General features: G+C 40.9%; 1 protein-coding gene across 1 annotated transcript in view; it reads right to left on the bottom strand.

Annotated features, from left to right (window-relative positions):
- PTPRB (protein tyrosine phosphatase, receptor type B) overlaps nt 1–15876 on the bottom strand; it is an 85341-nt gene that overhangs the window by 7098 nt on the left and 62367 nt on the right. The window contains 11 exon segments of the mRNA XM_025207989.1: nt 4898–5033; nt 5979–6142; nt 6350–6472; nt 8597–8731; nt 9527–9603; nt 10945–11035; nt 12216–12297; nt 12406–12423; nt 12539–12622; nt 14416–14515; nt 15831–15876. The exon segment at nt 15831–15876 is cut by the window's right edge and continues 9 nt beyond it. Of these exon segments, the coding sequence (XP_025063774.1) occupies nt 4898–5033; nt 5979–6142; nt 6350–6472; nt 8597–8731; nt 9527–9603; nt 10945–11035; nt 12216–12297; nt 12406–12423; nt 12539–12622; nt 14416–14515; nt 15831–15876 (1056 nt within the window).

Here is a 15876-nt window from a genome sequence, read left to right as displayed (position 1 = left end):
AATTACCTTTTTAATAGCCCCAAAATTGATTGCGGCCTAACACAATGATACTGAAAACAGCCTCTTCTGTAATTATTAGCTGTTCTTGCTCAAAGTGTCAAACTGCTTCACTACAACACAGACAGGAGACACTTTGATCTAAAAAATAATTTATGACATTTCAATTGGTGCTAACAGCAGCTGACCACAGTGACCTCAGGAGGCCAACTCCCTGCTCAAGGCAGCATCATCCCTGTTTAAGCCATACTAGGTAAGTGTTTGTCTAACCTATTCTTAAAAATGTTAAAAGATGGAGATTCCACAGCTTTCTAAGTAGGCTGCTGCAATAATTAACCACCCTGGTAATTAGTAAATTCTTCCCCATGTCCAAAATGTTGCTTGTTGCAATTTAAGATGGTTACTTCTTGATCTGTCCCTAATTGGCCTCATCTCCACATGACACTTAATACGTTATTAACCAGTTAATCTTGCCTTAAGTGGTCACCTGGCTATGCATTCAATCAATTGTGCAGGCAACTGTTGATCCTCTGGATCACGGTGTATGCATAAGAGGTCTAGTGAGGTGCCTGATGAATCCGCTTGTACAGAGTCCTGTGACCATCACACCAAGACCTATTGCATGTATACTTAGGCAAGAGAATGGAGGAGTGGAGGCTGCCTGAGACCTACCATCCCCACTTTAGACCACTGAGAAAGAATCCAAAGGCCAGACTGTGTCCAGATGTTCAGTTTCTCAATGGTTCTAGAACTGCTGCTTGACTGCCGAGGTGCATTTTGTCAGAATGATGTCCCTTAGCTTTTCTCCAACCAAGAAGTACCCAACAAAGTAGTGGGAGCTAGGGTTTTGAGGAACCCTATACTCACCTTACTCTCCAGGTTGCAACACTGTGGTATTTTGTTAGAGCTACCCTTCCATGAGTAGTCTCACCATGTTGTCACCAACTCAATCAATTAATGACATGATACAAAGTTAATTAATGGTGTGGCTACACAGTTATGCCACAAAATATTTGTAACAACTTTATAGCTGCTTCCTATCATGCCATTAATTGAATGTGTGGCCAGGGGCCGCTGTGGCTAGGAGCCTCAGCAGCTGATTGGAGCTCCCACCTGTGGGAGACCCAGGTGTGCCCCTAAACCTGGGAGCTCCCAACTGCCAGGGCTCACTGCCATGGGGGTCCCACACACCCTCACAGCTGGGAAGCCACAGCAGCTGTACTTTCCCAGCTGTGGGAGGCTCTACATAGCCTTCCCCCCAGCTGTGGCTGGGAGATTGCATCAGCTGCAGCCTCCCATCAGGGGGGTAGGGGTGCCTGAAGCTTCCCTGTGCTTAGGAGATTGCAGCAACTGTGGTCTGCTTGCTGTGGGAGTCTAGGTCAGCGGATGGGGCTCCCAGCCATAGGATTGCATGGTGTGCCCCCATGGGTGGGAGCCCTGTCAGCCGACCCAGGCCTCCAGCCGTGGGACTTTGCTTCTTGCCAGTGCAGGGGGAGCCCAGGATCGTGTGACATGGCAGGAAGCGCAGTTGTGTGAATCACATATTAGTTCCTATTATGCCTTCACTTGCATGTGTAGAGGGGCCCTTATGTTTCAGAAAACAGTTGAGCACTATCCTCTTTATTACTACCAATTAGGTATTTAAAGACTTATCAAATCCCACCTCCCATGTTCTCGTGTCATAATATGCATCTATATCATATATATGTCATTTTGACATGACATTGTATTATGCACTATTTCTGACATCATGAAAGAATGTAAAAACAATAATATAACAACGAAGAGCAAAATGAAAAAAAAAACCAACAAAAAATCTCAGAACTTGTTTTTGTTTTAAAAATAAATATTTTTTCATGAAATTCCAAAACGTATACAGTTCACCAAAAAATTGGTTTTGATTAAGTTTTTTTTTTTTCTGGTGAAAAGTTACCTCAACAAACTCTTTTTTCTGGTGGATAGCTCTATTATTTCCTAGTTCATGGTGTAGCTTGTGACCTCAATGGTTTTGAAGTATGGTTTGTCACTGACTATAGGCCAAGTAAGCAGTGCTATCTTGTTTCTTTGAAGAGTGTTTGAGCAGTCTGCTAGCAGAGAGCTAAGGTGGCATACCTGACTAGTATGAACAGGATTTAAATGATATGATTTTCTATTTATAAAATTATTTTTTTTTGGAAAGGCTTGCAATTCTACATGAGCAATGACTACATGAAAACTGCATGAAGTAATATATGTATTGTAGTACCTACCAACTATGCTATCTTATAGAGCTGCTCCTCACACTAAGGTTCATCCTTTTCATTTTACATTACCTTGAAGGTATAATTTTTTCCAGTGAATTCATTAACTTCAACATATTCTATTCAGTTTCCAAACAAATGTAATTATTGTTCTGGAAATGTTTCTCTATTGCTCTGTCTCTAAGAAAATTAAGAAACCTGCTGTTATGCACATAAAGTTGCTGTCACTGTGGAACAGAGTTCTTCAACCCACCCACCTATTCAGTGGAAAGGTGGCCAGGGCAAAGAATTTTTACTGATTATGTACAGTTAAGAACTTATTGTGTAAGTGAAATGGTACAGAGCTTTAGTGCCTATTAGACAGCTGAAGTGCTGAGGTCATTGCCTTCTGCATTGCTCATGATGGTTTCCTTGTACTCCTGTCATTTGTCTTTAGGGCTAGGTACAGACGTTCAAAAATTCCAAGGAGGAATTGATCAAAGTGATATGGTTTTGTGTAAATGGCATAGTTTAGATTGATAGTGAACAAAACACACAATCGTCTTTTGGTGGTGGGGGGCAAATCTTAGACTGGGTTCTGCCATTTTTAAACCAGTCTATGTGTGTGTCAAACTTCTGTTTGGTTATGGGTGCAGACTGGTGTATAGTCACTTATACTGGTAAAGGTGTAATGTCTGTACCTGGCCCAAAAGCTCACAACTGAAGTCTGACTTGGACAGTCTTTTTTGCTCCATGTTTGGACAACAGAGTTGTCATTCATGACTGGAGCTAGCACTGGAGCTCCTAGGCACAATGGTGATACAAACAATCCCATATGTTTAGCCTGCTCTACTGCTTGAAGTGACCCCAAATTAACAGGTAAATTACACATTAAAATGGATTGAGGAAGTTGTTCTAATCAAGCCATGAATCATCATACAGTCTCAGGATCAGCAGGGACTGAAACTTCTGAACTTGCTACATCTGGCTTGTATTTTGGGATACAGTCTGCAAAGGGGGAAGCAGCAGGGTTGGGAGGGAGAGGACAGAGAGCGCAATGGCAGCAGCAGTTTTGAAATATTTGACTTTCTACTCAAGGGGCTTGGGTGAGACTTTAGGTATAATTGCAAAGATCTAGATAAGGGCGAACAGGCTGGGTTGTTTCCAAATTATATATTTCAGGAGTTCTTCACACTACTGCTACAGACATTTTATTTGGGTCTGTTTGCATTTGACTTGGACTTCATCTCAGGCTCACATTTAGAATCCACCACTCAAAGGAAAAAGCTCTGATGGTGCACTAACTAGAGTTCTTCTATTATTAAGATAATATTAATATTCTAAGAACCCTTTTACATTGAAAGTAGGGCTTTTCTTTTGCTTGTACATAACTTCTGCAGGCATCAGTAAACTTAGCAATGTGTAATACTGCCAATTATAACAAAAAGCAACATTAGCAGCACACTACAGACAACTTATCAACATTACTCTAATTCCTTTAGAAACAGTAGCACAGAGCAAACCTATAGACAGTCTGACTCTGTAACTCCTTAAACAAGGTCCTGTTTAGCCACATTACCTTAAAGTGATTTTTCTTGCGCTTTTAAAAGCATAGGCAGCTGATGCCTCCTCTGTCTGGGGGGGCACCCGCAGAAGCTGCCAGCGGTGTTGGTGGCAGGGAGAGAGCTGGCACGCACCCACGGTGGTGTTGGCAGTGGAGATGGCCCTGTTGGGGGGGCATGTGCCCCCCTGTGCTCCCCACTACCAGTTGCCTATGTTTAAAAGCATACAAAGACTTGCTTTTCCTACTCCAACATCATGTATGCATCCCCCTCTCCATAATGTACTATAAAATGAAAATAATTGATATGTCTTCCGAGCTTCATAATGAAAGATAGACAAACCAGTTCAATAAATACTAGGATGTCACACTGCTGCAAGGTCACAGTACTACAGTTTTAAAATAACAAACGCTTGAATAATTATCTCCCTCCTCTACTGCTCTCTCCCTTTATGCCCACCTATCTATCTTAGGTTTTTCCATAGTATCTATCTCCAATGTAACCAAGTGTTCATAGGTGTTTTATTGGACATTTGTCCAATTCAGTAGCTCTTGTACAATGTGCTGGGAAATGTCTGCAGAATTACATCGCTAGAGATGAGTGCAGTTCGGTGGTAGGTGAAGTGTGATCCGTAGGACTCAGGTATTTCTTAGTTGTGTATAAAAACTTGCTATGTAAAGGCCTGATCCAACTTTATGGAAGGCAATGGAAAGAATCCCAAATTACACTGTTTTCAAAGTGCTAAAATAGTTCTTAACTATTTTACACTGGCCCCATCAAGGTGCAATTTATGAACATATGTCAAGTGCTTTGCGATCCATGTTTCTCTATAAGTTCAGCCTATTAATTTTAATGATGAATTTGCTTCATAGTGGGCATGTCTATATGTGCCCCCAACTACACAGTTGTTACTGTGCAGTCATTTAGTACTCGCTAAAGCTACACATGCTACCGTTACTGCACAGTCCCAGCGGTGCACAGGTATTTCCAATCCTACTGCACAGTAGCAATGAGCTATTACACAGTAGTGAGTGTTGGTGTCATGGTTCACACCTGCCAATTCTATGTTGCCTTAGTGTCTCGTGTAGATGCGCCCACTGTGTAACATCCAAAACTTACCTCTGTTTGAACCATGTGAACCCTGTGCAGCCTCAGGTCATACACTGCTCCATAAATATCCACAGAATCCTTTGAATCTAGTTGTTGAAGGATTCGATCCAGTGCAATGAATGTGCCTGTTCTACCAACACCAGCACTGAAAAGAGAGTGGGGTACAAATTAGCTGTGTCAAAGCTTTTGCCATCTTTAGATTTCACTTCAGCAAAGTACAGATTTGCATTGCTAAGGTCCATTATGGTGTATGCTTTACTTGCATTACTCAAATGGCAGCTGTAAGACTTCAGACAAGAAGTTCATAATGGAGGTAGCTTTTTCTTTTGGAGTCATAGAAAAGCTAGCTGAGGTATCTACTATTTCCATGAAGCACAGTTTGTCAACTTATGCTGATATAAACAGTTGGATATATTGAACTAAGTAGCTTTTTAAAGCCTTTTTCTTGCTACAGATGAATCTGTGGGTTCTAGTTTGATTCTGACTCTGGATCCAACTTAGGTGGTAGTTGGATTTAAAATTTGGGCAAGGTTCTTTGATCTATGTTATGGATAAAACATTAGACAGATTAGATGGTCAGAATTAGATTAGATTAAACATCTTAGATGGTCAGAATGAACTCTCCTTTTGCCTTTAAAAATCAGGATCCATATTTGTAGCTTAGATTCATCACTCACTACATCTCATCTTGCCTTACCATCCTTTTATAATTCAGGTGTTGGGCCAGGTACATCAGCAAAAAGAAGACTTAAAACTACCATAAGGCAGTGGCTGAGGATTCTCCTGGAATAGCAAGTGAGTCAGGGGAAGGGTTCAGTCTCAATGTGCTCCTATGATCCCAGCAGAAGCATGATTGTCCCCTGACAGCCATTATCAAGAGGCACACTTAGGTCCCTGGTGTGTTCCAGCATAGGGCTAGAGGTGCTAAATGCTGAAGCAGGTATTTAGGAAATATAGTCCATAGTTTGTACCTTGTGGCTGTTCTATGAAGCCAAAATTATCCCATGATAGATACCAAATATATGATGCCTTTTAAATGATTAAAAAAAAACAAAACTATGAACCCCTGACATTCTGCTTTCATTTATACCTGCAGTGCACAATGGTTGGTCCAGTGTCTGGAGTCCTGTTGATGTAATCCCTCACAGTTCTGACAAACTGGATGAGGGACTGTGTGGTCTCTGGTACTCCATGGTCTGGCCACACTGTGTAATGAAAGTGACGTATGAGTCTCTTCGAGTCAAGCTGCTCTTCCTGTCAGATTACAAAAATGTGGATGATCAGAACAGTCGGCAGAAGTGGATGTGCTCACATACCATACATGTCTTTTTAGTGAACACCACATTGTATTACAGCTGCCACCAGGGAGTAGGTCACTGGAGAACAATCATGCTGTGTTAGATTTACCGTTCTAATTTATCCTAACAATCAGCAATAAAAAGGTTAAAAAAATGAACATACGCTGCAAATTTTAAATTCTCGTATTGTCCATTCTGGGAGCACTGACTCAGACAGCATCTCCACTATTAGGTCTCCATAATACAAGGAATCCTGGTCCAGGGGCCAGTAATGATCACATTTCACCTGTATGAACACAGAAGAGAGTGTTTCAGTTACAATGACAGCTGAAACCAACTTGTCATATTTTAAGTTCAGGCTATGTGCTGACATTTTACAGAGGGGCTGCTCATGGTCTCCCATCACAGAGGCATGATGCAGTCACCCTTCAGTAGGTGGACAGTGAAGGCAACTGAAATAACTTATTTATACAGCACATCAGCAAGGGTCTCAAGTGCTAAGCACATGATTGGTCTCGTTGACTAACCGGCCATTGTGTATGTTAGTGTCTTGGAAAGATAGCTTCTACATATAATTATGGCTGGCTGCACACTGGTGACTACTTTTAAAGTAGAGGTTGATCTGGTCTGACTGGGCAAACTGGGAATTTTGCTTGGTAGCTGCCATCCTCTATGTAGGAATCAGAAGTTTTCATTTAAAGCCAAATAATAATTAAGTCTCTAGTCCTTATAATTATAAGACAACTGTACAATCTGATTAGACCATAAGCCAGTTTAGTGAGGGCTGCCCAAGTCTGACATCCTGAAACAACAGTTCTGAACTGCTTCATTTATGACAGGGGATAAAGCCTAATTCTGGCAATTAAAATGTCAATATTGTTAAGTATTCTACTGCTGATCAACATTCATGAAAAGAAGAGAGATTATCACATTAAGAAAATTAGCTGTAAGCAGATGCTTGCTTTAGCATCTCAAGTAGATGGAGCTTATGAGACTCCTTTTTTCTCTTACTTTGATGCCTGAATAACAGAATGACTGGGCGTGCAAAGAAACAGCTCTGGTTTTTCATCTGCCAAACTACAGGTTTTTAAATCTAGAGGTTAAAAACCTGAGGTTTCAAAAAATACAAATGCCACAAAGCTGGCTATAATGGTAATGTGCATATGTGTATGTATGCAGGGACTGGAAGTGTAGAATAAGCTAAAATGCTTACACTTTCCACCTGCCTCCATAACATACATGGAAGATATCTTTATGGTGGTGCATAGTCTAATTAGGGAACCAGGGGGTTTTTTTTGTGTGAACAATGAAACAGGTAAGTATACGGCCCATAAAATTTCCATAACTGTAATATACTAACTTTGAAAGAGAAGAGCAGAAAGTAACATGAAGCATAACATGAAAGTAACATGAAAGCACTGAGATTATCTCATGCTCTACTTGCTGCCACCTTCCCATATTCCATCCTTTGTATATTGTCATCCTTTACTACATTATATCTTTGCATGAACTCAAGTACTTCTCTTGGAAGTATTCCCATTTGAAGACACTCATTGTTCCTAAGGTGGGAATAATCAGGCCCTTACAACTTTTAAAGTCTCTAAGGCTGTGTCCCCATGAGCATGGATGTTTGTTTCCCCAGTGACAAGAAGCAACAACACACCTTGTGCTGCTGCTACTTGTCCCTGGGGCGTATGGCAGTTTACCCCAGGTAGGGTGGGGGAGGATGTGGCCAGCAACTATCTGTGGATCCTGGGGAGCTTTAGCTTTACCTGGGTCCTGGGGAGCTGCAACCATGGCACTCCTGCAGCTGGGAGCCTGGCCCACAGCTGCAGCACAGTCCTGGCAGGCCAGGCTCTGGTTTTGGGCGGTGCGTGCTGCCACCAAATGCGCTACCCCACTTGTTTTTTTGTGCAGGTTTTTTCTGACCCTGGGATCTCCCAGAGTCAATGCCCCCGCACTTACACTGCAAGGTAGCAGCGCAGGGAATGCCTGAATAAGTGGTGTGTGGCACTGCAGAAGAGCCTGCAGCGCCCCATGCTCCACAGCTGCGCTCATCTGGACATGGCCTAAGAGGCCAGCATTTTTGCTTACATTCTTGAGAGACTACATTGTTTCAGTGGGGAGAACAAGCAGCTGAGACTCAGAAAACCTAGCTTCTACTCCAAGATCCGTTGCTGACATAGTGTGTGACCTTGGGCTTATCACGTCACCTTTGTGTTGCTGCTTCCCCTCCTAACTTTTGTCTCTCTTGCCTGTTTAGACTGTAGCCCTTGCCTCTAACTATGCATTAGTGCCTGCCACAATGAGCTCCTGATTTCAAAATGCATTTCTAGGCATTAGTGTGATACACATAATAAACAACAAATTTAAAAATAGTAATGAATAAGCAGGAAAACAATTTACTCACCCGGCCCTTCTCAACACACTGGGTTACCATGACAATATTGTGAACATTCTGTTCCCATGCCATCTTCCAGAAATCATCTTTGGTGCCAGGCAGAGGGCCCTGAGTAGCAATGTATTCCCTGCGAAAATTATTGCCCTACAAAAATGAAGAAAGCACCAGTTAATTTCTATAATGCCAGAGAAACAGGCCGTATGGCCTTATGACATGCCTGTGCATTATGGCAGTAATTCCTTTGCCAGGATTATTGATTAAGAACTAAAAGGACTGCCTAAGCTCTGGAACCAGAAGGCTGGTGGGAATAGAGAGGAGGAAGAGAATGTGTCAGTGTATTTAAATATTGTTGGAATATATTTATTAGTCATAGATTTTTTGTCTTTTTATTGCACTCAGTGCTGTGCATTGTTGAACTGATGGGCTTTTTCTGTTTTCAGTTCATTAGCTCAGTACTGGATTGAAATCTTGATTATTGGGGTTTTCCTACTATCAGTCATATTTCTATGGCAAAGGGCACAACTGTAATCTCAGCCAATTTTGCCATAATACAAGGTATAAATGCTGTCAGGATGAAATACAACTGCACAAGAACGATGCCACCTGCAGTGATAGTTGTGCTTATTGTAGACACATCAGATAAAAGCACTGACCTTTGAAAATGTATCCTTGGCCAATTATAACTGTGACCATATATGACTACAGCAATCTAAGGAAGCTGTCTTAAGTGCTGACTGAATCACTCACAGTTAACTTAACAGCAATCAGACATGGCCTTTCAGCATTCACACAAAACAAGCTCTCAGACTTAGTTAAAACCTGTGAATATAAGGAAGGGTGAGGGAGGCCTAATGATGTGTCTGCACATTAAGTTTTATAAAAAGGCAAAATTACCACTGGAGAGAAAAGGACTGTAAAATACTTCACTGAGTCACTTACTGCTATGTAGCTTGCATTAATATAGTCTGAGCAGGGATCGTCATCTACGTTGGAAAGCTTCACTCTTGACACATCATCTGAGAAAAAAATTATGACAAAAGGTTCATAGTAGGCCTTGGTTTTTAAACCCTTTCATGTTAATGAAAATGTACATGTGTAAAAATAAAGAGTGTCCTTTCAGGGACAGTCTGGAGGTTCATTTGCAAGAGAAAAATTGCTCACATTCGTATAGTCTTTCATCGAGGAGGGGATTGCAAAGCACTTTGCAGACAGTAGGCTTTAAGATGTGTAAGAGGAGTGGGCTAGAGGAGACATTTCCCCAGCTCTTTCACTGTTTACCACAGTCCCATTGCACAATATGTCTAGCTCCTGAAAGAGTAAGTGGGGTAAAGCTGCCACCCATTTAGCCCTAACAGCAGAATTTTCTATACGGAGAGAACAAAAGTACGGTGCTCCCTTTGAAAAAGCAGCAATATTGTCATTGGCAAGTAAAGTCTCCTAAGGAGAACGCAGGGTGGATGAGTGGCTAGTGTGCCTCCTGGGTCTTTGACTGTTGCACTGCCTTTCCAATAGTGCAGGCAGATTGTGACATAAAAAAAAAAATTAATACTGCCCCTCCACATAGAAGGGACTCTGCCACCCACTCTGAAAATACAGGCACATCCGGGTAAAACCTGGCAACTGGTTAACTGAGGACTAGAAATCAAGGTGACTAATACCACAGCCCTCTGAAGTTGCAAGGGATGAGATCTAATGTGGGCAAACTCTTATTATCAGAAATAGGAGTTGGCTGAGACACCAGGGCTAACCCCATGCTTGCATTACAAACAGATTGTCAGGATCCTTATTTTACAGTGTGTGTGAAAGCTGCTGGCTTTTGCATTATCATGTACAGCTGTGCTGAGAGCATTCTGCTGCTGTAGGTTCATTATTTACCCAGAAGGAAGAGTCTGTCACCTACTGATATCACACAAGTGAACTGTGGCCATTGAAAAATGTTGAATTGATGGTGTCTGAATGACCAGAGTGGAAGTAGCCCTCCTGCTTTATGATGCTGAACATACAGTACAAAACACACAGGCAAAGGAGTCTACTGTTATTTCTACTACTCCTAGTATCAACCCATTACAATACAGCTGAATGGCTATAAATCTGGAGCTTTTTATTGCCAGAGTGCCCATTAGTCATTGCACCTCTGGTAAGTGAAATTGCATGAGATTGGATCTATTCTAAAAACATTCTGGGTCATAGATCATATGCAGCAAAGCACCAAGCCTTGAGTTGGCAATGGTAGTTCATCTTTTATGAGGCAAGGAGGAAAAGGATATGCTACGCTCTCCATCCCATTCTTCTTGCTGAAAAGAAGTAAAAAAATAGCTGGCTTGATGCAATATTACATAACCAAACATAAAACTTACAGGGCAATATATTATTGTATCGATTTTTCCCTCTGTTCTCTGGCAAAAGTGCTATGTCACATGATTGGTTTCGACCCACATCTTTTAAGTCCTGTAAAAAAAATAAAATAAAATGTGCAGTGAAAATAATTAGAGGATGCTGCTGCATAGAACATACCCCACATAGGTTATTCAAGGCCAAGGAAAGGAAATTATTTTTATTCAGCTGAAATTAAACAGCTAACAGCATTGGCTGGAGCCAGGAACACTACTGGCAAACACTAGTCAAGCACACAGCTCTGTCAATGCAACTAAGCTCTCCTGACCTTCAACGTACCCTGCTGGTTCAATGCTGGGCCCCTCAAAAGCTTGCCAGCTGGAATTGCCAGATGAATCTGTAGCTTTGGCACTAGGACAAATGAAGGCTCAGGTGAAACTGGCAAGCTTGTTTTCCCTTGTGTGTATGGACGTATGTAGATGAAACAGGGGCCCTAAATTGAAGCGGTGGGTTTTTAAAAACACTACTTCAATTTAGGGCAAAGTAAACCCCTGTGTTGTGTACACCTGCGTCTTACCTGCTTCTCCGGTGACAGGGACGGGAGGGTGAGCTGCCGATGGGCAGAGAGGTCCCTGGACTGCGGAGAGGAGATGGGGGGGGCAGGGTGGTGCTTCCCTCCACGGCAGCAGCAGCGCCCCCTCCAGGCAGCACCCGCCCACAGGCACTTGGCTCCAGTGGTCCCAGGGGGCACCGCAGCCACAGAAGAGGGAAGGACCTGGTCCCTGTGCAGCTCATTCAGGCAAGCTCCGGGGGGTGGGTGGAAATGATCAGGCTCACCAATTTGGTGAGGCTTTTCTCCAGACCTTCGATGGAGTCTGCTTTCCCAGGCTGCTTCCAGGCTGCCTGAATGGGCTGCCTGCACAGCCCCTGAGCTGAATGGAGCCCAGTGCTTCACTCTGCAGCTGTAGGGCAGCAAACTGAAACTCCTCATAGGTGTTTTAGTTTGGTGCACCCCAAAGTTATCTAAGGCACATTACATCAGCAAATGTGCTACAGAGGCTGGAATTAATGCGCAATATGCCACCAAAGCATGCAAACACCAACAGTATTAAAGCAGTGCAAAAGCATTTAACCCGCTTTAAAGTGTCGTGCACACATCCCTCGTTTCATCTATGCATGCCCTATAAAACGAATGAATGCTGGTCTTGGGGTGGAAAGGTTAGACCATTAACCCAGAGAAGCACTGAAGCAGTCCTTTTAGAAATGAAATGGTTTGACTAGATTTGATTCCTACCTCATACTCCTTGGACAAGAGGTAGTTGGAGTCTGCTTGGAGTTTGGTGAAGTGTGCTTCAAACTGATTTACTTTTATTGGGCTAAAGTATTGGGCAGGAGAAAAAAAAAAACAGTTACCACAGGAAGGAACAAGGATATAATTTAGTTAATTGATTTTTGTTTTTAAATAAATACTAATTTGCTTTTACCTGGAAGTTTTCCGGCTCCTAGATATTATTTCAAAAGAAAAAGAAACACCTTGTCAGTATGTGACTGGATAGATCATTTCATCCATGACTCCATGTTAAAACAAATCTCTTAAAAACAAAACTGTGATGTTACCCTTTTTGTCCCAAGTTTAGGTGGACAGACAACGGCCTGTCCCTGCGAATGCTTGGCCTCGCTGTGGGTCGTTCATGGCTGCTGCTGCAAGATAAAGGTGGTTATTCTCATTTCTGCTTTATGGCTATGTTGAAATGTTGATGCAAGTTGCCAATAACATTGTCTTACAGCAGGAAGCAAAGAGAAAAAGATAAATAGACATGTCCATTTTGCTTTCTACTTCAAAATGGATCCATGTACTTGCAGAGGTTTCCAGAGTATCTTAATCCGGTGAATATGATAGTGTGTGTGTGTGTGTGTGTGTGTGTGTGTGTGTGTGTGTGTGTGTGTGTGTGTGTGTACACCTTTCTAGCAATCCCTTTATTCCTAAATATGAATATATGTATATATTTAACACTTACAAAACCCTGGCCTGATTTTGCCATAAGATACAGAGACCAACCTTTTATTAGGAAGGGCATTCTATGGTAATTAATCTTTCTAATGACCCTGTGAGGTCAGTATCATCTTCATCTCCATATACAGATGGGAAAACAGGTTACTGATCTAACTCTCAGGAATGCAGGATACCTATAGCTCCTATTGACTTCAGTTTTGGGTGCGCCTACCTCCAAAAATGCTATTAGCATTATGTGGAAGATCAAAGCTAGAATCAGTGACAGCACCATGAATAAATTTTGGGAGATTTCTGGAATCCATTCCTGTGTTTGCACCACTAGACTACACTGTTTTTCTGTCTCTGATTATAAGTCAATTCCCTCAATCTCTCTCATAAGTGAAACAAACATTTACCTATTCTACTTGCCATGGACAAGTATATTAACATTCACAGATCTATGGAATAAAGTTCATGACAAGAAAACATAACTTATTTGAATTTTTAGACAACCAAGGCGTGCAACACAGAAAACCTGCACTTTATGTAAATTAGTTTATACATACAAATGCATATGTTATCACAAATCCATGTGGTTTCTTATGGGCAGCATTTAAAGAACTGCATTGAATTTGGACTTAAATTTATAGAAGAAGCTGCTAAAAATAATTCTGTACTGGATAAGAACCAGAGGTGGATAGAAAACGGATTTGTTCTCCCTGGAAAATACTGATATTTAAAAAACAAACAAACAAAAAAACCCATCCTAATTCAGAAGAAAAATTGCTATTTGAAAATTTTCCATGAAATAGAGATTGAAAAACATTTCTAATGCATAAATTGCAGATTATTCCATATCAATGATTGGAATTATCTTGTTCCAAGAATTTAAAAAATTGTGTAAGTTTATTTTTATTGTCAAGTAATACTTGACCATGTAAAAATACATTTTATATTACAAATGTCTAAACTGAATGAAACAAAACAACACATCTAAACAGTCTGAGTTTGTGAAAATGAAATATTTTGATGCTTTTGAATCAAAATGAAGTCTAAATTGATTACTTCAAAATTTTGCTATCGAACGTTTTGCTGAAATGGACATATTTCCACATGACTAATTGGAAAAAATCCTGTATTTTCCAAAAAAATTTCAGCCACCTCTATTATGAACCAAGTGCTATACTGTGTCCTTCCTTGATCATGCAGATCCTATTAGCATCAATGGAAATTCTATTTCTTAATAACAGACAATACAGCTGGAGCTCTTAATATAAGCCTTTTTGGTTCAATACTTTAATAGAAATATTGAACAAATGCTGGCAAAATAGAATAATTTTGCTTTTTCTTTCCCAAATACAATTAACAACGTTTTCATTCAATTTTATAGCATCCTTCTCACTGTGCCTTAGATGAAAAACCAAGCATAAATTTGATCTGACCTTTTGTAATAAGAAGTAAAAAAAAAAAAAAAAAAAAAAAAAAAAGGGAATCTACTTACCTAACTTTATGTCTGCAGAAAAAAAAAGCGGCCCCAGCCACTAACATCACAATGAGAAACAAAACAGCACTTACACCTTCAACAACTCCAAACATGGGCTCTAAAAGAGACAAAGAAATTCACTGTATCCAAATGAAATGTCACCATCATCAACTAAAGGCAATGAAACAAATGGAAAGGAACTTAAAGTCTGTGTGTATGTGTGTGCACGTACACACATGTATACACATGTATATGTGTGTGCACACACATACATGCATGCTCATTTGGAAAGACCAGGCTTCGACCTTAATTATTTATTTTCTCCACATCCTGCACTGTACATTATGTGGGCAAGAAACAGACAGGAAGGGAATAAAGCATTCTATGGGAGCTCTATAGAATCATGGAGAAAGAAACACAGCCAAATTTTCTGTTCATTTAAAGCACTCTTGGTATTCACTTTAATGAACAACTGCATATCCCTTTATTCTCCTCAGAACTCATCAAGCTTCAATGGTTCTTTGGAGTTTGAAATTGAGTCTACCATAGTCTATTGATCTAGCCATACTCTGCAGCATTCTTTGACACTGGTTTCACTGGGCAACAAAATCCAATTCATTTTCACATCCAAAAAGTAACTCTTGGCTGGATTAATGCTGCTTAAGGCTCAGTCAATGTTTGGAGAGCATACTGGAGGTACTATAGTGTCATGTATTGTTTGTATTGCTGCAGTAAAGGGTCACAGCCCTGCTGTTTTTTCAGGTTGTAAAAATGAATTTTAATTTAACAATCCTTGCCCAGAAAGTTTCTAATCTAAGGTCCCATTTTCCCATCATCGGAGAAGAGGAACCAAGAGAGTAAGTCTCCTGATTCTGCACTGAAAGGCCCTAGCATAAATTAGAGTTGTGAAGATCAGGTCTATCTTCTGTTAATGACATACAGATACCATATGGTCTTAAATCAGTAAAAGGTCAGCAGAGTTTTGATACACCTACCTCCTACATGCCCTCCCCTGAGATTTCTTGATCCCCTCCACCCAGGGAAAGTTCTGTTAGCCATTTCTGGCCAAATTTTGTTAAGTTTTTGTTACTTGAATGGCAGAGAGCAGACCAGAGGTTCTAGCTCTGTTATTTTTATGTGAATAGGTCCTGTGCAATTAATTCACTCCTTGGTCCTACCAATTTCAAGTTAGTGCCTACAATAGGAAGTTTTGTATTTCAGAAGGAAAAAATCATAGATGGAAGGGGAAGGGTCAAGCTATAGTTTGACCAACAGCTCTTTATACTAATTGTTAATTGGAGGTGCCATTATTGCCGAAGAAATGCACTTCAACAAAGTCCTCCACCCCAGACTTAGCACTGTCCATTCTAACACCAATGGATACGATATCCACATGCCTGGTACAGCAAGCAGAGAATGAGAGAGAAACTAACCTGATTCTGTAGTGATTGGTAAAGAGAAAAAGGTATCGGAAAAGAG

The sequence above is a fragment of the Alligator sinensis genome, unplaced genomic scaffold (genome assembly GCF_000455745.1).
Source record: "Alligator sinensis unplaced genomic scaffold, ASM45574v1 scaffold506_1, whole genome shotgun sequence".
Classification (NCBI taxonomy): Eukaryota; Metazoa; Chordata; order Crocodylia; family Alligatoridae; genus Alligator; species Alligator sinensis.
Note: the sequence above shows the minus strand (reverse complement) of the source record. Positions and strands in the feature narration are given on the sequence as shown.